Source organism: Tursiops truncatus, chromosome 11, assembly GCF_011762595.2.
Source record: "Tursiops truncatus isolate mTurTru1 chromosome 11, mTurTru1.mat.Y, whole genome shotgun sequence".
Classification (NCBI taxonomy): Eukaryota; Metazoa; Chordata; class Mammalia; order Artiodactyla; family Delphinidae; genus Tursiops; species Tursiops truncatus.
This window is the reverse complement of record NC_047044.1, coordinates 51,183,606-51,209,290: the sequence shown is the minus strand read 5'-3', so window position 1 is coordinate 51,209,290 and position 25,685 is coordinate 51,183,606. Positions and strand designations below refer to the sequence as shown.

General features: G+C 38.3%; 1 protein-coding gene across 2 annotated transcripts in view; it reads right to left on the bottom strand.

Annotated features, from left to right (window-relative positions):
- Positions 1-25,685, bottom strand: part of WIF1 (WNT inhibitory factor 1) — a 153,044-nt gene that overhangs the window by 27,197 nt on the left and 100,162 nt on the right. For both annotated transcript variants that reach the window (XM_019952307.3, XM_019952308.3), the window contains one exon: positions 9,178-9,286. In XM_019952307.3, the coding sequence (XP_019807866.1) occupies positions 9,178-9,286 (109 nt within the window). The remainder of the gene's footprint in view (positions 1-9,177; positions 9,287-25,685) is intronic.

Sequence of the window (25,685 nt, the reverse complement as noted above, 5' to 3'; positions counted from 1 at the left end):
GACACATACAGACTGAAAGTGAGGGGATGGAAAAAGATATTCCATGCAAATGGAAATCAAAAGAAAGCCGGAGTAGCAATTCTCATATCAGAGAAAATAGACTTTAAAACAAAGACTATTACAAGAAACAAAGAAGGACACTACATAATGATCAAGGGATTAATCCAGAAGAAGATATAACAATTGTAAATATTTATGCACCCAACATAGGAGCACCTCGGTACATAAGGCAAATACTAACAGCCATAAAAGCGGAAATGGACAGTAACACAATCATAGTAGGGGACTTTAACACCCCACTTTCACCAATGGACAGATCATCCAAAATGAAAATAAATAAGGAAACACAAGCTTTAAATGATACATTAAACAAGATGGACTTAATTGATATTTATAGGACATTCCATCCAAAAACAACAGAATACAGATTCTTCTCAAGTGCTCATGGAACATTCTCCAGCATAGATAATATCTTGGTTCACAAATCAAGCCTTGGTAAATTTAAGAAAACTGAAATCATATCAAGTATCTTTTCCGACCACAACGCTATGAGACTAGATATCAATTACAGGAAAAAATCTGTAAAAAATACACACACATGAAGGCTAAACAATACACTACTTAATAACCAAGAGATCACTGAAGAAATCAAAGAGGAAATCAAAAAATACCTAGAAACAAATGACAATGAAAACACGATGACCCAAAACCTATGGGATGCAGCAAAAGCAGTTCTAAGAGGAAAGTTTATAGCAATACAATCCTACCTTAAGAAATAAGAAACATCTCAAATAAACAACCTAACCTTACACCTAAAGCAATTAGAGAAAGTAGAACAAAAAAACCCCAAAGTTAGCAGAAGGAAAGAAATCATAAAAATCAGATCAGAAAGGAATGAAGGAAACGATAGCAAAGATCAATAACACTAAAAGCTGGTTCTTTGAGAAGATAAACAAAATTGTTAAACTATTAGCCAGACTCATCAAGAAAAAAAGGGAGAAGACTCAATAGAATTAGAAATGAAAAAGGAGAAGTAACAACTGACACTGCAGAAATACAAAGGATCATGAGAGATTACTACAAGCAACTATATGCCAATAAAATGGACAACCTGGAAGAAATGGACAAATTCTTAGAAATGCACAACCTTCTGAGAATGAACCAGGAAGAAATAGAAAATATGAACAGACCAATCACAAGCACTGAAATTGAAACTGTGATTAAAAATCTTCCAACAAACAGAAGCCCAGGACCAGATGGCTTTTCAGGCGAATTCCATCAAACATTTAGAGAAGAGCTAACACCTATCCTTCTCAAACTCTTCCAAAATATAGCAGAGTTAGGAATACTCCCAAACTCATTCTATGAGGCCACCATCACCCTGATACCAAAACCAGACAAAGATGTCACAAAGAAAGAAAACTACTGGCCAATATCACTGATGAATATAGATGCAAAAATCCTGAACAAAATCCTAGCAAACAGAATCCAACAGCCCATTAAAAGGATCATACACCATGGTCAAATGGGGTTTAACCCAGGAATGCAAGGATTCTTCAATATACGCAAATCAATCAATGTGATACACCATATTAACAAATTGAAAGAGAAAAACCATATGATCATCTCTACAGATGCAGAGAAAGCTTTTGACAAAATTCAACACCGATTTATGATAAAAACCCTCCAGAAAGTAGGCATAGGGGGAACTTTCCTCAACATAATAAAGACCATATATGACAAAACCACACCCAACATCGTCCTCAATGGTGAAAAAGAGAAACCATTTCCACTATGATCAGGCACAAGACAAGGTTGCCCACTCTCACCACTATTATTCATCATAGTTTTGGAAGTTTTAGCCACAGCAATCAGAGAAGAAAAATAAATAAAAGGAATCCAAATTGGAAAAGAAGAAGTAAAGCTGTCACTGTTTGCAGATGACATGATACTATACATAGAGAATCCTAAAGATGCTACCTGAAAACTACTAGAGCTAATCAATGAATTTGGTAAAATAGCAGGATACAAAATTAATGTGCAGAAATCTCTTGCATTCCTATACACTAATGATGAAAAATCTGAAAATGAAATTAAGAAAACACTCCCATTTACCATTGCAACCAAAAGAATGAAATATCTATGAATAAATCTACCTAAGGAGACAAAAGACCTGTATGCAGAAAATTATAAGACACTGATGAAAGAAATTAAAGATGATACAAATAGATGGAAAGATATACCGTGTTCCTGGATTGGAAGAATCAACATTGTGAAAATGACTCTACTACCCAAAACAATCTACAGATTCCATGCAATCCCTATCAAACTACCAATGGCATTTTTCACAGAACTAGAATAAAACATTGCACAATATTTATGGAAACACAAGAGACCCTGAATAGCCAAAGCAACCTTGAGAAAGAAAAATGGAGGTGGAGGAATCAGGCTCCCTGACTTCAGACTATACTACAAAGCTACAGTAATCAAGACAGTATGGTACTTGCACAGAAACAGAAATATAGGTCAATGGAACAGGATAGAAAGCCCAAAGATAAACCCACACACATATGGTCACCTTATCTTTGATAAAGGAGGCACCCTCTTCAATAAGACAGCCTGGAAAAAAGACAGCCTCTTCAATAAGTGGTGCTGGGAAAACTGGACAGCTACATGTAAAAGAATGAAATTATAATACTCCCTAACACCATAAACTAAAATAAACTCAAAATGGATTAAAGACCTAAATGTAAGGCCAGACACTATAAAACTCTGAGAGGAAAACATAGGCAGAACATGATGACATAAATCACAGCAAGATCCTTTTTGACCCACCTCCTAGAGAAATGGAAATAAAAACAAAAATAAACAAATGGGACCTAATGAAACTTTAAAGCTTTTGCAGAGCAAAGGAAACTATAAACAAGACGAAAAGACAACCCTCAGAATGGGAGAAAATATTTGCAAACAAAGCAACTGACAAAGGATTAATCTCCAAAATTTACAAGCATCTAAATATTAAACAAAAAAACCAATCCAAAAATGGGCAGAAGACCTAAATAGACATTTCTCCAAAGAAGATATACAGGTTGCCAAGAAACACATGAAAGGACGCTCAACATCACTAATCATTAGAGAAATGCAAATCAAAACTATAATGAGGTATCACCTCACACCAGTCAGAATGGCCATACTCAAACAAAAATCTAGAAACAATAAATGCTGGAGAGGTTGTGGAGAAATGGGAATCCTCTTGCCCTGTTGGTGGGAATGTAAATTGATACAGCCACTATGGAGAACAGTATGGAGTTTCCTTAAAAAACTAAAAATAGAACTACCATATGACCGAGCAATCCCATTACTGGGCATATACCCTGAGAAAACCATAATTCAAAAAGAGTCATGTACGACAGTGTTCATTGCAGCAGTATTTACAGTAGCCAGGATATGGTAGCAACCTAAGTGTCCGTTGACAGATGAATGGATGAAGAAGATGTGGCACATATATACAATGGAATATTACTCAGCCATAAAAAGAATCAAAACTGAGTTATTTGCAGTGAGGTGGATGGACCTAGGGACTGTCATACAGAGTGAAGTAACTCAGAAAGAGAAAAACAAAGACCATATGCTAACACATATAAGGTGTCTAAAAAAAAAAAAAGGTTGTGAAGCACCTAAGGGCAGGACAGGAATAAAGACGCAGACGTAGGGAATGGACTTGAGGACACGGGGTGGGGGAAGGGTAAGCTGGGACGAAGTGAGAGAGTGGCATGGACATATATACACTACCAAATGTAAAACAGATAGCTAGTGGGAAGCAGCCACATAGCACAGGGAGATCAGTTCGGTGCTTTGTGTCCACCTAGAGGGGTGGGATAGGGAGGGTGGGAGGGAGACGCAAGAGGGAGGAGAAATGGGGTAAATGTATATTTATAGCTGATTCACTTTGTTATACAGCAGAAACTAACACACCACTGTAAAGCAATTATACTCCAAAAAAGATGTTTTAAATCTTCCACCCTGAGACCAGTATGGTGTTCATACAGCCTCAGCCTCGGTCATGCAAACCACTGCCTCACAGCAAGGGAAGAGATGAATAAGGTGGGCGAGATCTCATCCTCGACACCACATGATTATAAGCTGTTCCATGAATATAAATCATCCAACACAAATAGTCATCCATTCATTCTCTCAGTAAATGCTTACTGAGTACCTACTCTGGGCTTCACTTTCTAAGGATGGGGGTCACCCAGAAGAAGATGGTCCTCCCAGCATTAACACCTATTTGACAATTTCTACACATTGGATTCCTGATGGTCTTGGTTGAGAAACACCCCTGCTCTGTTGGGTTCATGGGATGACAGAGAAAGAGTGTTCCAACAGGTAAAGCCTTGGCTTGATGGAAACTGTTTTTCGTTATCCAACTGAGGAGTTTTACTGAACCACCCTGCAGTTTGTATTTCCTGTTTTTGTTCTTTGCAGATGCCAGAAAGCAGGCACTTCATAACTGTTAAAGATCAAGAGTTTTCTTTTTCGTGCAACGCTTAGGCATATAGGAGTCTGTAGGATAAAAGAACACCTTAGCAGCTTGAGGGTATTAAATAGACCAGCAGAGTAATGAACGCTACCTGGACGCTTAGGAGCAAGACACACTGATTTGGTTACTTTTTATTAATTCAAGTTACCCTCACTGCTCATGCTGGGGGGACTGAGCTTAATGAGGCTAATGAATAACTGCCCTGAAATGAACTACAATCCCCATAAACTTCTTGCACCTGCATTTCTGCAAACAAATCCTACATCTGCCTCCAAAAATCTCTATGGGGGGAGGGGGGGTTGTCCGTGTAAAGTGTGTGTGTGTGTGTGTGTGTGTGTGTGTGTGTGTATAAATGCACACACATGTGCGTGAGTCACCTCATCCCAGGCTTGTTCTTTTTAGTCTCACCTTGCCCGAAGTATCATCCACTTTTCTTCTACATTTTATTAAAGATTCTAAATTATTAGCAAATGATGTTTTCTCTAAACATGACCTATTAAAGTGTTCTCATATCATATATTCAAAACCTTACTGCTTCAATATCCTAAGAAGTAGAATTTCAGTAAACTTTTTTTTTACTAGACACAAAAATTGATAAAACTGGGAAGATTTTGGATATAAGCATTTGATTAGAAATCCAAAGATTCAAGATTTATTTTAAGTTGAGGAGGTATAACTGTGCAATTAATTAATACCTTTTAATGGGCTAAATGAGTTTGTACTTCTTTAATAATCAGAAAAAGACAAAAGAAAAATTCAAAAATATGAAATGGAAATTGAGAGACATGTTATGTATTTATCTTACTCCTGACCACTTCTTAAGAAAAAGAACAAATATGCTCAAGAAAAATTTTATAGAAAATTATCTTCGACTAAAAAGGAACACCAAGTGACGTGGCATGAGACCGAGTAATGCCCTATTCCAAGAATTTGGTGGTCATATTCTAAGAACTTTCTTGTCTCCATGATGTAGCAGTATGCAATAATACTAGCATTATCATCTGAGCGGAATTGGGGTACCCATGTATCTGGAATGGGATATTCATATCCTTGAGGCTACAAATCTTAGGTGAGTGTATCTCCAGAACCCAAGGCCTTTTTCCTTCATAGGAGCTTCCTAGAACCTAAACCCATCTGGATTGGAAGTAAATCCTCTGGGAGGGCTGTGAGTCATATCGGCAGCACTGGGATGACCCAAGAGAAACTCAGATTCACACTCTTCCTGTCTATACCCACATGGGCATCTATGCCAGGAAATTAGAGAAACTCTGTGCTTATTTAGTCCCCAACTCTTACAGTGCTGGGATGTGGCAATACAGATACATTGGAAGTAGTAGATAACTACAACCTGAAAATGGACTCTGTAAGGGTGCCTGATTTCCTGATTATTTCATCAATTTAAATTAGCTCCTCAGCAAAGGAAACCATAAACAAAATGAAAAGACAACCTACAGACTGGGAGAAAATATTTGCAAATGATGCAACCGACAAGGGGTTAATTTTCAAAATATACTAACATCTCATACAGCTCAATATAAAAAAAAAAACAATCAAAAAATGGGCAGAAGATCTAAATAGACATTTCTCCAAATAAGGCATACAGATGGCCAACAGGCACATGAAAAGATGCTCAATATCACTAATCAGTAGAGAAATGCAAATCAAAATTAAAATGACGTACCACCTCACACCAGTCAGAATGGCCATCATTAAAACGTCTACAAATAACAAATGCCGGGGAGGGTGTGCAGAAAAGGGAAGCCTTCCTACACTGTTGGTGGGAATGTAAGTTGGTGCGGCCACTATGGAAAACAGTATGGAGGTTACTCAGAAAACTAAAAATAGATCTACCATATGATTCAGCAATTCCACTCCTGAGCATATATCCAGAGAAAATTCTAATTTGAAAAGATACAAGCACCCCTTTGTTCATAGCAGCACTATTTACAATAGCCAAGTCATGGAAACAACCTAAATGTCCATCAACAGATGCATGGAGAAAGAAGATATGGTGTGTATATATATATATATACACACACACACACACACACACACACACACACACACACACACACACACACACAGTGGAATATTACTCAGCCATAAAAAAGAATGAAATAATGCCATTTGCAGCTACATGCATGGACCTAGAGATGACCATACTAAGTGAAGTAAGTCAGAAAGACAAATACCATATGATATCACTTATTTGTGGAACCTAAAACATGACACAAATGAACTTACATACGAAACAGACTCACATAGAGAACAGACTTGTAGTTGCCAAGGGGGAGGGGTGTGGGGGAGTGATGGATGGGGAGTTTGGGACTAGCAGATGCAAACTATTATATATAGAATGTATAAACAACAATGTCCTATTGCATAGCTCAGGGAACTATATTCAATATCCTATAATAAACCCTAATGGAAAAGAAAAAAATTAGCTCCTAACGAGATCTTCATTTGATGTCTGACAAATTATTCTAATGTTGCTCTAAAAGAACAAGACTAATCTTTTTTAAGAGGCAGGATTCTGCTATCAATTATTTTAATATAAAACTATAAATATTATAATATTAGAACAAACAGTAGTCTCTAAAACCAACTCTTATCTATAAAAAACTTACTGTAAGATAAAGAGCATATCTTGAGTCAGTCCAACCTCTTACGCTGGAAAAGTCGACAGTTCAGAAAAATAATTCAGGTTGAGCCCTACCTCATACTACTGCCAAAATAAATTTTTGTAAAATATTAGAAGCATGTGTAAATTATCACCTAATCGTTCTCTAGAATAGGAATTAATTTCCAAGCATAAAAGTAATAGGAAAAACATCACAAAGGAAAAGATAGTTTTGACCACACAGGATTTTAAAGCCTCTGCATATCCCTCCTCAAAAAAAATAAAATAAAACATAAATTGAAAAAAATTGCAATCAACAGTCAGTACTTTACAGTGAGCTTTGCAAATTAATAAGAACCACAGTATTTCAATATAAAAATGAGCACGGCACACAGACATTTACATTGTCTAACAGATACAAGAAAATAACTTCCTACCTCATAGGAATTTAAAAAATCAAATTGAAAGAACACTGAGAAACCACTTTTCACTTTTTAAGTCAGCAAAACAGCTAACATGATTAATAACACATGTTGATGAAGTTAGTAAGCCAGGCACTCTCCAGCACTGCTAGCCAGGGTGCAAATAGGCACAGCCTTTGCGGAAAGTAATTTGGCATTTTGGCAATTTAAGAGCCTTTTAAAAAGTTCATAGTTCATATCCTTTGACACAATAATTTTACATCTAAGAATCTATTCTTAACAAAATAATGAGATGAACTTTAAGATTTTGCTACACGTGTGAATCCAACAAGTATTTTCTGAGAGCCTGTTCTATGCTGGGCCCTGTGTTGGCAGTCATGGTGAATAAGACAAACAGGGCTACTGACCATCTGTTACTTTAAAAATGATGTTTACTGTGATATTTCTAGTATGCCAACCCTAAAAACAATCTAAGTAACACAATAAGGGAATGAGTAAATAAATTACGGTATGTTCATAAAACAATATTATAAGGGCATTAAAAATAACTTTTGGAAATATGTGTAGTGACATGGGAAAATGCTTATGTTAAAATGTTAAAAGCCAAAAAATCATTATGCAAGACCAAATATATAATATTACTACAATTATGTAAAAATATATATATACTCAATGTAACATAGGTTACATAAGTGATCTCTGTATTTTTCTAAAAGTCATAAAACCTGGGCTCTAGTCTCAGCTTCACTGCTTATTACATGACTATGGGAAAGTCAGTTGAACGTCACAAGCCTCAATTTTCTAATTTGTAAAATGGAGCCGTAATTCAGGCCTTGACGCCCTCCCAGAACACAAATCAGATAATGCATGAACTGGTGTTCTGTAAGTTGAAAAGTTCTAAACAAATAACTGCATACTGGATTTTCTTAGTAGAGAAGAATGATTAGATCTGAAAGACTGAACCCCTTTCTCCTACTTTGCTATGTCTCCTCTCTACTTCAAATTCCTATTCAGGGCTTCCCTGGTGGCGCAGTGGTTAAGAGTCCGCCTGCCGATGCAGGGGACGCGGGTTTGTGCCCCGGTCGCGGAGCGGCTGGGCCCATGCCATGGCCGCTGAGCCTGCACGTCCGGAGCCTGTGCTCCGCAATGGGAGAGGCCACAACAGTGAGAGGCCCGCGTACCGCAAAAAAAAAAAAAAAAAATTCAATACAATGTTCATTTAGGGGAAGTTTTTCTTGACTTGTCCCATTCTCTCTCGATCACTTACTTTGCATCTTTGCCACATTTATATGTACTACATTAATTCACACTTGTTGGCCAAGTATATCTCACATAGTGACTTTTCTTTTTCTAATCTGGAATCATTTATGAACTGAGTTTTTAGGAAATTCTAAAACTTCCATTTCTTCATGCCTATCCTAATCTTTTGCCCAAAGGAAATAGGGACATAACAACTGATTTGCCCTAAAATCAACAGATCTCTTCAGGAAAACATTCTGTAATGTCTCTGATGGGTGACAACTGGATCTAAAATATTATTCCCATCGCTATTATATTTTAAGTGTAAACCTTTCTCTGAGGTGAAGACCACCCACCTGATGCCTTGTGAGGCACTGTTCCCAGGAGAGGGACATTGACGGTTGGGTCTGCCATGATGCCTTTATCCAGGGAGCGCAAGGACAGGAATTCATAGAAGTATTCTGCCTACAACAAAAGGCATTGACAATCAGCACCATGGAAACCACAGAGAGTGGGAAGGCACTTCTCAATTCATCATCCCTCTGATGGAAGACTGACATTTTTCACTACAGGAATTCTGGAGCATACGGCACTTAAAATATTGTGTAGGCATAACTCTCTCTTCTGGGTTTTAGAACTCTAGAATTAGACTCTGCTTGGAGAGAAGTGATTCTTTAAAAATATTAATAACACATGTCCCCGATATTCACAAGGTAGCCTTTTAGCTTAAAAGGATTGAGAAAACTTCTCTTAAGGAAACAGGTGATGTCAAAACAATCTTCAACTAGCCCTTAGAAAATCCACCTGAGCTTCTTGGGTCATTCTTTAATTCTTTTCAAATCTGACGTGAGTCTTTGACCAGAATTTGGAAAGATGTAATAAGTAAGTGATAATGAAAGCAGCAACCTATTGGCAAAAGAAGACATGAAATTCCAAAATTTAATTATCTTGGTGTGAATGTTCATTTTTCAGTATCATTCCCTTTGGAAGGTTTATATTTAACATCTCAATTTAATTATGGAGAGAAAAGTCTAAAAATGTGAAAACCACCTCTTCAATATGACAACAAGCCGTAAAGCTTTATATTGTAAACATTTTCATTTTCCCACTGAGTCTAGTTGAGAAATGATTCTTGCTACTTGAATGGCCATGAAATACTGAAAGTAGTGATGTATAATCTCACTCAAGCTTTGATGCTTAACTGATTCTCAGCTGGATTATTAAAACGGTTTGTGATGGAAACAATGTGTTCTTGCTTAAGAATAAAGAACAATCAATAAATAGCACAGATTCTGAAATGAAAGATAGGCAGATTGAGAGGTTCTGCAGTTATCTGTAGGATATCCAGAATTTGGATGGGTTAATTAAGTTGATTACATAAACATGGGATAGGAAGAGGTTTAAAAAAGAATACAGCCTATCTTATATGTAGTATAAAAATTTATATGCAGTATAAAATTTATTTTCCAATGTGGAAGATATAAGAGATATATGGTAGACATTGACACAACTTTCTGCCTTAAGTCACAATATCAATGTATTAGGCATTAAGGGCTTTACCATGAGGGTGATCATGCAAAAGGGTAATCTCAGCAGCTATAGGGACACTGTCCATGCCTGGAGTGAGTTGAAAAGCACTTGCAGCTTTCACTAGGTCAGAAGGGGCACCTTCACTGACCAAGTTCCCACTGCAACCGCTTCTTTGAATTGTGGCAGTGGTTCCAGAAGACCACTGTGAAAGGTTCCCTGGGTGGGTAAAAAGAGTTGTGTGAATTAATTTTACTAAATTCATTCACTAGGAGGGCCCTGAGGATAAAGGGTCATAAGACAGTTAACTCCTACCCTGTCTAAGGGAAGGATTGCAAGAATTCTGACGAAAAGAGTGTCATCAGGAAAGGTCATTCAATGGGAATGAATTCCTTTGAAAAAGAAAACATTATTTATGTCCCTTCAGGAAAACCAACGACTATTAAAAGTGGGCTGCTACTTAGACTGCGTTTCGTGAATCTAGGTGTTTTAAATGACTTCTACCGGCTGTGCTTCCCTCTATACTTTACTAGATAATATTTGTCATTCCCCTTTTTGTTCTAAAGCATATCATGGTAGGTATTATGAAAGGATGTAGCACTGTATGCCCTTGTAATTAATAACTTTTGGTTACTTATATTACCAAGTACAGTAATATCAGCTAGCAACAATAACACAACAACCACTTGTGAAATTCCACATGCCAAAATATTCGAAATATTTGTATTTATAGTACATTTAACAATGGAAAAGAGCTGAGTGGACAGAGTGCAAATATGTTGAAAATAAAACATTTCAGTAGCTATATTGCTTCAAATAACACATAATGTTATCATTTGCTGCTCCATAATTATACCTTTCACGTTATAAATTAAATCTGTTTATATGGATGATGTATTTTAAAAATGCATTTATAAAATAATATAATTTCAGTAAGTTTTTAAAATCATTTTTTGCATTAATAAGAAAAAGGATGGAAGACTAGACACCAAGGTTAAAACAATGACTGTGTAGGATTTTTTTTTTTTAATTGGAGTGTAATTGCTTTACGATGTTGTGTTAGTTTCTGTTGTACAACAATGTGAATCAGCTATATCCCACCCCTCTAGGTCATAACAGAGCACTGAGCTGAGCTCCCTGTGCTATGTGGCTGCTTCCCACTAGCTGTCTATTTTACACATGGTAGTGTATATATGTCAATGCTACTCTCTCACTTCGTCCCACCCTGCGTCCACAAATCCCTTCTCTACGTCTGCGTCTCTTTTCCAAATTTTCCACATGTGGTTCCATGACTTTTACAGTGAAATAAATACACTTATTTAACAACAGACATTAATCAGATACCCTGCTTTCAGTTCTGTGTGGCTGATGAGAATCATTGGCTCTATTTGTATAAACCTCTGATCAGAGTTGAAATATTCTTCTTGGGCTTCTATTTAGTGGGGCCACGCTCACGTAACAATGTATTTAATCTCCGGCAGTCTCCCTGAACGTGTGCTTCCAGAAAACAACTCTCGGTATTTAAGCAGATTCTGAATGTCTCTTTCAAAAGCTTCTGATGATGTTCACAGAAAGTGGGGCTGAAAGAATTTCACTCAGTCCAGAAATATAACTTCATAGAACCTTTGGGTCTCCTGTTGTTGCTTTTGAGTGTGGTCACGTAAAGTAGGTTGGGAAGCACGAATGCGCTATATTCAGTTCCAGAGAGTTTATAATTGGCATTGGCATTGGCATGGCCTCACCACAGGATGCAGCTAGGTTTAATAAACTTCTCTGGCAAGCCAATACTCTGATCTTATCAATCACAGATTTTACACTACAGGTTTTAGGGTGTCCGTTTGATTTCTTTGAGAATCAGTAAACATCATGGCTTTTCTACTACAGTTCTATCACAAGGAACCGGTCAAAACAGTTTCTTCTTCGGATCTTATCAGCAAAAGGCAGCTGCCAGAGAAAACCTTTTTACTTATTTGGCTTTCTTTTTAGAGATGATGATGCTGTAATCTCTAAAGTATATGATTTTCTTCATACCTGGTATATATTTTTCAAAAGGGCTTTGTCCATGTTCATGTCCACTGCCTTCTTACAAACTCCAACTTGAAAACCACTTAGAAATTGACCCACCCTTTGTCTGATCTCAACACTGACTTCTTTCAGTTTCACTTTGTCATTATAAAGCAATCTATCAAAATCACCAATACCACATAAATATTTTTACAAATAAATTATCATCACCATGAGGTAGAGAGGAAATATATTCCTCATTTAGCTTAAGGGCTTAAATAGTTCCCTCAAAATCATAGAAAATGGCTGATGGAAGAGGTGATAGATTTATTAATGTCATATTATAACTCCTAGACAGGACTTTCTGTTTTTACTTTATTTATAATCAACATTCTTAGTCCCAAAACTCTCTCCTGGAAGAACTTACTTGGGGGCAAATAAAACCTAAATTCTATGCCAAAGAGAACAGAGAGCTAGCTTTAAAGTTTGGGAACAAGTTTCACAAATTGCACATTTATTATTGAGATAAAAGTAACTCAGAGCATGAACTGCAATAGGGAGGTGGCATGTTGGAGAGCATAAAACCTCTATTAGGAAAAAGTACATTCTGTTACATTAAATGACACTAGTGGAAACTCAGGTAGGGGTAACTAGGATGCTTATTTGGGAAACACATGAAAGGATTGCCTTGTATTCAAACAAAGAATGGGTCTATTCAGAAGAATAATTCACTTCTAAATTAAGTTGCTGAGAAATCTTGCTGGCCTGGTTTGCCATGCAGTAAATTTTCTTTTCATAGAGAGGTATAAAAGACACCCAAATATTATCAAGAAAGGAGGGCTGGAAGCCATTTAACTTGCTTCCAAGCAACTTGGCTGAATATTAGAGTTGTTCCTTCCAGAAGAGATGAAGACATCATTTAAACAGCAAAATGGGATAACTCATAAGGCCTTTGCTCTGGCACTCATTTTTGGGTAGACATGGAGAAAGGAAGCAGAGAATTGCATTAACCATTGGAAGGAATGGAGAGAATCCAGTATTTCTTTTCCACCTTTGAAGTTCTGAGTTTATGGTATACACTTAATCTAATAAGCACAATAATTGCAGGAACCTCTGAGTTAAGAATCAAAGGTTCTTCATAAAACCATGGCTCTCAAACCTCTTTTAACTTCATGCATTACGATGTTGGCCTAAGTATTCATGGGAAAACTTAAACAATAAAGGTATCGTATTTGTCCCTCCAAAATTCTCAGGTGATTTAAAAATACAGAACAGGACTTCCCTGGTGGCGCAGTGGGTAAGAATCCTCCTGCCAATGCAGGGGACACGGGTTCGAGCCCTGGTCTGGGAAGATCCCACGTGCCACAGAGCAACTAAGCCCGTGCGCCACAACTACTGAGCCTGCGCTCTAGAGCCCGTGAGCCACAACTACTGAAGCCCACGCACCTAGAGCCCATGCTCCGCAACAAGAGAAGCCACCACAATGAGAAGCCTGCGCACCACAATGAAGAGCAGCCCCCACGCACCACAGTTAGAGAAAGCCCACGCGCAGAAATGAAGAGGTCTTCATTTCTTCACGCAGCCAAAAATAAAAAATATAAATAAATAAATAAATTTATTAAAAAAATACAGAACATACTGCCATAAAGTTTGAAATTTTACCAATAATTTTTGCTGAGTGTTCATTATACGCTAGTCACTGTTCATTTAATTGTCACAACAGCCTACTATTATAGCATACAAGTATGTTCAGATTAGCCAGGCCCTGAGCCTGAGAATTACTAAAGGGATATAAAATAGCTCCTACACAGTATGTGAAATGCAAGAAGAAATCTACTAAAATAAGCAAGAAAGGAAAATAGTTCAATGCTGAAGTCCCAAACAAAACGAATAAGCATGCCCAATGCTTAAAATAATCTGACACCTGAATGTCTAGACCAAAAATGCCAGATCTCACGTTCTTCCTCGGCATTCTTCTTGTGACCTCTCTGCAAAATTTCATCCTTCAAACTCACAACTCCTTATCCTTGGATTCTGCGACAGTCCACTGATTCTTGTCCCACATCTTGACCTTCCTGCATGTCCTTATTAAGTCTCCTTTCAGCTCACAGTCTCAGAAAATCGTTCGCACTCAAGCCTCAGCTCTTCATTCGTTACATTCTGCCATAAAACTCCCGCACTTTCACAGACTGAAGTACTGAATATTTCCTTCTGAGCAATGATGCTCAGGGCGAAACTTTTACACCATGTCATGGCGTGCTGTTTCAGCATGGAGCCTCATTCACAAAGCACCATCCCCACCTGATTTCTTTGCATCTGTCGACAGTATTATCATTTTTCCAGAATAAAGGCACCAAACCTTAGAGTTGTTTCTTGCCTCTCCCGATAGCCAGACACAAACATCTTATCCTTTCTCTTTTCGTAATCTTTTTTTTAAACATCTTTATTGGAGTATAATTGCTTTACAATGGTGTGTTAGTTTCTGCTTTATAACAAAGTGAATCAGCTATACATATACATATGTCTCCATATCTCCTCCCTCTTGCGTCTCCCTCCCTCCCACCCTCCCCATCCCACCCCTCTAAGGTGGTCACAAAGCACCGAGCTGATCTCCCTGTGCTATGCGGCTGCTTCCCACTAGCTATCTACCTTACGTTTGGTAGTGTATATATGTCGATGCCACTCTCTCGCTTTGTCACAGCTTACCCTTCCCCCTCCCCATATCCTCAAGTCCATTCTCTAGTAGGTCTGTGTCTTTATTCCCGTCTTAACCCTAGGTTCTTCATGACCTTTTTTTTTTTATTAGATTCCATATATGTGTTAGCATACGGTATTTGTTTTTCTCTTTCTGACTTACTTCATTCACTCTGTATGACAGACTCTAGGTCCATCCACCTCACTACAAATAGCTCAATTTCGTTTCTTTTCATGGCTGAGTAATATTCCATTGTATCTATGTGCCGCATCAATTCCGTCTCTTCCTTTCACTCCCCCTGCTCACCCTAACCCAACCTTTATTTCTTCAAGGTGGCATTACTGTAACATTTCTGAAATATCCTTCCTCTCTGCCGCTTTAAAATATCTGCCATAACATAAGCCAATATATCTAATGAAAACATCACTTTTTTATTGAAGTGTAGTTGATTTACAATATTGTGTTAGTTTCAGGTGCACCACATAGTGATTCAGTATTTTTGCAGATTATATTCCATGATAGGTTATTACAAGATAATGGGTATACTTCCTGGTGCTACACAGTATATACTTGTTGCTTATCTATTTTATATATAGTAGTTTGTATTTCTTAATCCTATCCTCTTAGTTTGCCTCTCCCCCCTTCCCTCGCCCCTTTGGTAACCACAAGCTTGTATTCTATATCTGTGAGTCTGTTTCTGTTTTGTATATACATTTATTTGTATTATTTTTTATTTTTTTGATGTGGACCATTTTTAAAGTTTTTATTGAATTTGTTACAATATTGCTTCTGTTTTGTGTTTTGGCTTCGTGGCGGAGAGGCACGTGGGATCCCAGCTCCCCAACCAGGGGTTGAACCCACACACACCCCTGCACTGGAAGGCGAAATCGCAACCACTGGACCGCCAGGGAAGTCCCTGTGTTATTTTTTAGATTCCACATGTAAGTGATACAAAGTATTTTTCTTTGTCTGACTTATTTCAATAAGCATAATATTCTCTAGGTTCATCCACACTGCTGCAGATGGCAGTATTTCATTCTTTTTTACAGTGGAGTAATATTCCATTGTGTGTATAAACCACATCTTCTTAATCCAATCATCTGTTGGGCCCTTGGGTTGTTTCCATGTCTTGGCTATTGTAAACAGTGCTGCTATGAACATAGGGGCTCATGTATCTTTTTGAATTAGTATCACTTTTGCCACATCACCATCCTTTCCTGTCTCTCTTTATCTCCAGGATAAGGCCTTTAGCCTGTCTGAATGTCCTTCCACAATTTGGGTCCACATTTCCTTTGTTTCTTACTACTCCCCAACGGGGATACACTGATGGAGCTCAACTGGCCTGCTCTGTACCTACCGGAGCCACACCTGTATCCCAGTGTTTTGGCCTATACTGACCTGTGATAGGACTTAAACCAGCCTGGCCCTTAAACATGTACCGCCATGTATTATTATGAAACTTTTCACATGTGTATATCATGTATTCTCATATACATTTTGGATTCTTTGTGTTGAGGGTGGGATTATATATTTTTTTCCAGAACTCTATTGGAGATTCACTCAGCCTTGTGCACAGCACGAGGTATTGAATAAATATTTGCTGAATGAATGAATGACCTACCAAGGAACGTCCAGATGTGTAAGCCCACTGCGTTCCAGAACACATGGTTGTGGTGAAGTGGCGTTCGCCTCTGATTCTACTGATAGGCAGCAGCTTCTCTGTTTTGGCAATTGCTCAATTACTTTTATGGGTCAAAAGATTCTCTTTTACTTTGCTGTGTGGCAGTCACCGCAGCATACACAGAGAATAGAGAACATTTTAGAAGAAAAGAACAGTCAAAGAAACATTGACATTTGATAGCCAGCCAATCTGGGCATAGTTTGTAACCGTTTTATGCTTGTTTGGGGACAAAACCTTGGCAATCAGTCTCCCAGAAGGAATATAAGCAAATCGTGTAAACAAGGTCCAGTTCTGAATCATGACTGTCCAGCGCTCCTCTGGTTCATATTTCCCACTTTCATCTCTCCTATAAGTTACATAGATATACTTATAAGGACATGCAATTTATATAATTTTAAAAGTTTATAAATTTTGTAAAATTGTATAAATTTACATAAATTTTGCCTTCTGTAAGTTACAATATGCAATTGCCAATGTCACTGAAATATCAACAATGACTTTTTTCCTGCTTTCTTTTGAAACTGGCTCTAAGAGGAACTTGTTTCAACAACAAAAAGAAAAAGCACCTTCTCATGCAGAGTAGTTATTTAATTATGTCGCTGGCTTGGATTAAATTGACATTGAAATTAACATTTTTAAGGAGAGAATTTCAATCAGCCTAGTTCTTCTGTTCTAGTAATTGTTTTTATACACACTAGAGTAGACCACAGTCAGTGGGCTGGTTGAGGGAGTGAAGTTATTGGAATATAATGGTAATAGTAAAACTTAAAGTCCAAGTAAACACACCCGGGACCACAAGAGTTTTGTAAACTAAAACTGGCAGGAGATCACACGGTTTGGCTTCACATGAATCTGAAATATCTAAGACATTTTCCATTTTTTCCTCCTAGGGTTTGGAACCATCATCGCTCATGCAAACCAGAAACAGACCCGGTTATCTGACAAATCCCTGGCTAGTCACTCTCTTTTAAGATTCCTAAAGATAGGAAAGCAATGCAAGAGAGCTATATTGCTATTTTGTATTAGATAAAACGAAAAGTTAGGTTTTGTTTTCTTTTTAATTTTTTTGAGGGAGGGGTATAACAAGGCGGCAGAAAAGCAAAGCATTAGAGAATGGAAAAGGTTTTTTTAAAGTTCTTTTGAAGACTGAAAAAAAGAGTATCAGTATAAAGACCACATAGGCTCTGAACAAAATACAGTCCCCGTTCAGCACACGTTCACCAGACTGCCAAAATTTTCCTTGGAAAGAGCAATGTTGGTAGGGTAGGAGGTAGATGGGCCCCTGGGCTGGATGGCTGGTCTTTGTCAGGTGGAGTAAAATTGAAGCTTTGTTCTCACCAGACACTCCAGAAGCTGAGCTCTGCTGAAGTAAAGAGATAAGATGACCACTGCTGAGGTCAAGGAAAACTTCCCTGTCTGCACATGCACAGGAAAGCTCCTTGGGGGTGAAAAAGGGAGGGTGCGCCACCCCATAATAAGTGTGGACATATGCCCCACAGGCCTCTGCGGTGGGATCCATCTTAGCAAAAATTTGTGCACACATGTTGGGGAGGATCCTAGGACCAGTCAAGTGTGGAAAATAGAACAAGATAATTGTCCAAAGGTAAACAAAGACCGGGAAGGACTGTCCTATATAAGTGATTTAAATCACCTCTTTACTGTGCTCCTCCCCTCATTAGAGAGGACGTCCTTACCCTTTCTCTCTGGGTGTGTATTTCTGCCTTGCTTCTGTCTTAAATAAACAGACTCCTTATCTGTGTGCTCTCCTACATGTTATGCTGTGTCTCTGATAATAAACTTTGTACCTGTTTTTACCTCCTTGAAACATTCTTGCTTTCAAATGGGGATAAGAGCCAGGGAAACTTTGTCTTTAGCCTCTAGCTCCTGGTGGTCCAGCGGCTAGGATTCCTGGTTTTTTTCATCCAGGCTACCCAGGTTCAATTCCTGGGCACGGAACTAAGATCTCTCTTCAGGACCGCTCACTGCTGCCTCTCTGAGATCATCGACAACAGTGGGGTTTTTGAAAGCTTCATTTCTTTTTATTCCTCAAGGCTTCTAGGACAAGTACCTCCTTCTCAGAATAAGCCTGCCCTAATTCAAGCATTTGTAAAGTTATGGGTCAGTGCCAACCTAAAAACTGGGCAGTAGGAAGAAGGACCATATTGGGCGATATTGCGTGGGGTAAGGTAAGGGACTGAGGAAAGAAAACATCATTACAAGTGGTGCAGCCGGCACTTTGAGGGCTAGGGACAGTCTATACAGGAGGTGTGGGGGAAAAAACAGTGTGGAGGAACTCAGGGGTACAGCTACAACGTCTCCTGGACACTAAGAATAATTATTGGAGACCATGGAAGGGCTGATAAAGCAGCAGTATGACTGCAGGTGTTCTAGAGGAGACGGGAGAGGGAGAGTTCAGTTCTGACAAAGGAAAAGGAATACTTTTTCTATTTTTTTCCTTCACATCTCAAGATTTATATTTGAATATTTCTTTTCTTAAAGCTTCAGAAGCAGTCATCGGATATTCACTTAACGGAGGTGGTGGGTGGGAGAGAATGTGCTAAGAGCTATTTCTCTAATAATAATTTAGAAACCGCGCGAGTACCCTTAACACCTCGTTTAATTCTTCATCAGTATCTCATCCCCTTACTCTCTTTCACATAATTCACTTGGTGGTATATTTCAGCGTATCACATTTTTGGGGGGCAGAATGACACTTATAAAGTGTACCAATAAATTTGGGTAGTACATATAAGTAGCTCAAAAGAGGCAAAGTTAATATTCCATTTCTTTCAGAGTTCTTTATAATTTATCTCTAGAGGTATATATTTATTACATTCTATTGATAAAAAGTGTTTGAAATTTTTAACGGACTTAGAAATGTCAGGAGATAGTCTCAGTGATGGCTTTTAAAATATTTAATATTAGGTCATATTTTTCTTAGTTTAAGCTTCAGGTAAAGAATTGCTTCTGCAATTCTTTATTATTTTTTTATTGAATCCACATGGACAGTATTAACTTCTCTGATAAAACCCAGAAAAAAGACTTTCTCCCTTAACATTGTTTAAAAAAAAATGCATTAAACTAACTTGTTAATGGTTATGAGATATGCCTTAATTTGACTTCTTTGTTCATATCATTTCAATTTCATATATCAGAATACTATGTGACAAGATATCCTCCAATGGCCAGTTGTTCTGTTCCTACCTAAGAGCCAAAGAGAAAAATAATCTGTAACCTCATAATTAGATTTGCAAAGTCCAAATTTTAGAGAACTCGTCTTACTAGCAAAAGATTCAAATAATAGTCACCACTATAAAGTTTTTTATACTTCAGAAAAAGCCATTGCCTCCAACATACAGCACAATTAGCCTTTTACATTTTCTAAGCTCCTCTGGACATTTGCTGCTATAAAATTGTTAGTCATCCATGCGCCAATCGTCCCTCTTTAAGAAAAAGAGAAACGGCACTGAAGCAATTTCCTGGAGACTACTGACGCTGAAGACCCATAATCTGAGGACTGGCTACATCTATGTGGCTAACTCCAGTTGTCTCCGAGGACCCCTGAGCAATTCTTTTAAACATCCCTAGTTTCTCCCTTCTCCTACACACAAGTCCATAGATTCCCCCAAGTCCTCTGCCCCATTCCTGCTGTCTTCACTCAACTCACGACAATATCTTATCCACAATGAAAACAGAGACTGCTAGATAGGAACTCTCTCAACTTTCCTCCGTCTACCTACAAAGAGGCCACATCCACATTCCATCCTGCTTCCTTCCCACATCCTCTGAGACTGGCTCCATCAATAATGTCATCTTCTCTCATCTATAATAATGTGATGAAAAGGTTAAAAACCCAACCCTGTGCCTACCAGGCTATCTTTCTTCCTTCCTATTATTATGATGTTTCCAGAGGAGGCTATACTTGTGGCCTTGGTTTTCTTGCCCATCGGTCTTCAGCTCACTAGAGTATGGCTTTTTTCTCTCATTACTATTAAAATGTTTTCCTAAAAGGTCATGGATGACTTCCAAGTTGTTAAATCCATTGAGCACTTTTCTGCCTTAATCTCTCCTGTGTTCTCTTAAATTTTTTTAACACAATCAGCTTCTCTCTCTCTTTGACCTATACATAAAAACAATTTGGGTTTTCTGTCTCCTTCTCTATGACCTTCACATGCTTCTCTTTTTATAACTGCACCTTACAACGAGTTTGGAATGTGGGCCCATACACCATTAGAGAATCCATAGCTTTTGTGTTTATATGTATATGACTATTCTGGGGGGAGAGTAGACCCTAGCTTTTATCACATTCTTAAAGGAGTCCATGACTCAAAAAAAAAAAAAAAAAAAAAGGTTAAGAACCACTGCCTTCAAGGTTGATGTTTACTTCTGGTCTGCTCTTCTTGCTTCTGCTCTCTTCTTGGGGTGTCTTAATCGTTTCTATGTCTTCGATTTACACCTACATTTCCATGATCTCCAAATTTTTATCTCCAGTTTTCACCCTTCTTCTGAGCTCTAGATTCATATCAACAGCTGTCTACCAGACATCTACCCTTGGACTTAACATGCTTGAACCAAACGCATTATCTTCCCAATGAACCTGTTCACTTACATGTCTTTAGACAGCAAGTGCCCTGTAACCAGTGGCCCAAGCTCTAAACGTGGGTCTTTTTAGACTATTCTTTCAACACCCACCTCTACAAACTTTCACTGATTTCTCAAATCTATTTCCTTCTTTCCTTCCCATTGTTACGACCAAAATTCAGACATTTCTCACTCATGCTCCTGTAATTGTCCCTCAACAAATCTTCCTATTAATGAATGACCTCCAGATGTATGCCCTCCAATCCACATTATCATCCAGTTTTTCCTCCTGAATGCCAGCTGGACCACATCACCGCTCCCACTTAAAACCCTTAATAATTTCTAACCACAGGAGGAGTTCAGCTACAGCTTTGCACTGGGCTCTGCACACCAGCCTCTTCTCTCATGTCTTTCCTCACGAGGCACTGATCCGGTCACAGCAAGCTTTGAATCCACTGAGCTGCCATGCTCTCTCATGAACCCTGCTGCCTCCTCTACACTTGGAATGTCTAGCCCTGCCCTTGTCCACCAGGCAAGGTCCACCTTGACTTACCTCTCCAGACTCAGGTGAAATGTCACCTCTTTGGTAAAACTCTTCCACTCCAGATGCTCCTTTCCTGTACTCTTCCTTATCTTTACTATCGTATTTATGCTAACAATCTAGTTACTTGTCTTCCCACTCTCCCTTAGGCAGAGGATCTTGTCTGTTCTTATTTGAATCCCCGATGACTTAATATATTTTTTGTGGCTCAAAAATGATTATAAAAAAACAGATACAAGCTTTAAGTCCAGTTAGTCATCTCCTTAAAAATAACAGGTAAATCAGGTCTTACCACGTCTAGTCCAAGTCATGAAATTTCTGACTTTAAACGAAACAGAAGCCCCAGTATACTTGTGAAGCTTTGATCGAGGGAGGTAGACTGGAATTCCAGTCACAAGTCAGCAGGAAACGGGTGACAATGAGGCCACACACAAGAAAACTAAGCTGCCTCTGAGTTGGCCCTCCGCTGAGACAGCTAGCAGTCCAAATAACACCATCCAGACTCTGGGGTGAATCTGGGTGAGACTCAGGCTACAGTCAGACCAACTTGGCTCGAATTCTAATTCCACGACTTACTAGCTGGCCTTGGGCAAAATCTTAGCGTCTTATTCATTCAACACATATGTACTGAATGTGCCAGACACTAGCCTTTCTGTATGCCTACAATGCCAAGGATGAGTAAAAACAGATCTGGTTTTTGTCCTTATGGAGTTTGCAGGCTGGAAGGGGGTTGATCATTAATCAAATAATTAAGACTGTGATAAAGTACTTCAGAGGAGATGTAGAGCTTTGCGAATACGTAATTTGACTTAGCTTGGGGTCAAGAAAGGCTCGCCTGAGGTCTGCTGAATGCACGGAAGTTACACAGGTGAAAGAGGGAGCAGCATTTTCGGCAGTGGAAAGATCAGGTGTGTAAGCTCTGACAGGGCTTTGGCAAGCATGAGGAACCGCAGGGTTCCGAGCACTGTTGCAAGGATTAAAATAAATAATGTGTGTAAAGCAGATAGCCAATGTTGGCACACAGTAAGCATTCAACAAACAGCAGGATTAATACGCGAGTCCCTTACTCATGGCGTGTGGCAGCAGTTTCTAGACAGTGGGAGAACGCATAGGTAGAAGGAAGCAGTCTGAGGATTTCTGGGTGTTTGGGGCTGGAGGAGTGTGATCAAGAGGGTTCTCACAGTCCTGAAGGACATCAGCCATGTGCTGTGGTTATAGGGAGAAGAGTTCAAAAGGAGAGCAGTGGTTGTGAAAATAGTCTAAAAACCTTTTCCTTTTCTGCTTATTGCAGACGTGGGTTTATAGTTCAGGTTATCCTGTGTAGGCAAAATTGCAATTACCTTATTCCTTTAGCTTTAAAACAAGTTAGAAATGTCTTTTCAAACTATTAATTTAGAGGATAGAAGAACAAGTATGACTACACCACAGAGATGTAATCAGAAATATCTAGGCTATGGGAAACTCTATATGCCAAAAACCTAGTCTCCTCAACAAAAATTTGAAGAAATTTAAAAATGAGAGCAATGGAGGGGAAACATAGATTAAAAGAGACCTAAAAGACTTAGCAACCAATCACAATATGTGGACCTTATTTTTGGATCCTCATTCAAATAAACAAACCTTTAAAAATGTATGATGTTATACACCATGATCAAGTGGGGTTTATTCCAGGAATGCAAGGATTCTTCAATATACGCAAATCAATCAATGTGATACACCATATTAACAAATTGAAAGAGAAAAACCATATGATCATCTCAATAGACACAGAGAAAGCTTTCAACAAAATTCAACACCCATTTATGACAAAAACCCTGCAGAAAGTAGGCATAGAGGGAACTTTCCTCAACATAATAAAGGCCATATATGACAAACCCACAGCCAACATCGTCCTCAATGGTGAAAAACTGAAAGCATTTCCACTAAGATCAGGAAGAAGACAAGGTTGCCCACTCTCACCACTCTTATTCAACATAGTTTTGGAAGTTTTAGCCACAGCAATCAGAGAAGAAAAGGAAATAAAAGGAATCCAAATCGGAAAAGAAGAAGTAAAGCTGTCACTGTTTGCAGATGACATGATACTATATAGAGAGAATCCTAAAGATACTACCAGAAAACTACTAGAGCTAATCAATGAATGTGGTAAAGTAGCAGGATACAAAATTAATGCACAGAAATCTCTGGCATTCCTATACACTAATGATGAAAAATCTGAAAGTGAAATCAAGAAAACACTTCCATTTACCATTGCAACAAAAAGAATAAAATATCTGGGAATAAACCTACCTAAGGAGACAAAAGACCTGTATGCAGAAAATTATAAGACACTGATGAAAGAAATTAAAGATGATACAAATAGATGGAGAGATATACCATGTTCTTGGATTGGAAGAATCAACATTGTGAAAATGACTCTACTACCCAAAGCAATCTACAGATTCCATGCAATCCCTATCAAACTACCAGTGGCATTATTCACAGAACTAGATCAAAAAATTTCACAATTTGTATGGAAACACAAAAGACCCCGAATAGCCAAAGCAATCTTGAGAAAGAAAAATGTAGCTGGAGGAATCAGGCTCCCTGGCTTCAGACTATACTACAAAGCTACAGTAATCAAGACAGTATGGTACTGGCACAAAAACAGAAATATAGATCAATGGAACAGGATAGAAAGCCCAAAGATAAACCCACACACATAAGGTCACCTTATCTTTGATAAAGGAGGCAGGAATGTACAGGGGAGAAAGGACAACCTCTTCAATAAGTGGTGCTGGGAAAACTGGACAAGTACATGTAAAAGTATGAGATTAGATGACTCCCTAACACTATACACAAAAATAAGCTCAAAATGGATTAAAGACCTAAATGTAAGGCCAGAAACTATCAAACTCTTAGAGGAAAATATAGGCAGGACACTCTATGACATAAATCACAGCAAGATCCTTTTTGACCCACCTCCTAGAGAAATGGAAATAACAAAAATAAACAAATGGGACCTAATGAAACTTCAAAGCTTTTGCACAGCAAAGGAAACCATAAACAAGACCAAAAGACAACCCTCAGAATGGGAGAAAATATTTGCAAATGAAGCAACCGACAAAGGATTAATCTCCAAAATTTACAAGCAGCTCATACAGCTCAATAACAAAAAAACAAACAACCCAATCCAAAAATGGGCAGAAGACCTAAATAGACATTTCTCCAAAGAAGATATACAGACTGCCAACAAACACATGAAAGAATGTTCAACATCACTAATCATTAGAGAAATGCAAATGAAAACTACAATGAGATATCACCTCACACCAGTCAGAATGGCCATCATCAAAAAATCTAGAAACAAGAAATGCTGGAGAGGGTGTGGAGAAATGGGAACCCTCTTGCACTGTTGGTGGCAATGTAAATTGATACAGCCACTGTGGAGAACAGTATGGAGGTTCCTTAAAAAACTACAAATAGAACTACCATATGACCCAGCAATCCCACTACCGGGCATATACCCTGAGAAAAACATAATTCAAAAAGAGTCATGTACCAAAATGTTCATTGCAGCTCTATTTACAATAGCCCGGAGATGGAAACAACCTAAGTGTCCATCATCGGATGAATGGATAAAGAAGATGTGGCACATATATACAATGGAATATTACTCAGCCATAAAAAGAAACGAAATTGAGCTATTTGTAATGAGGTGGATAGACCTAGAGTCTGTCATACAGAGTGAAGTAAGTCAGAAAGAGAGAGACAAATACCGTATGCTAACACATATATGGAATTTAAGAAAAATAAAAAATGTCATGAAGAACCTAGGGGTAAGGCAGAAATAAAGACA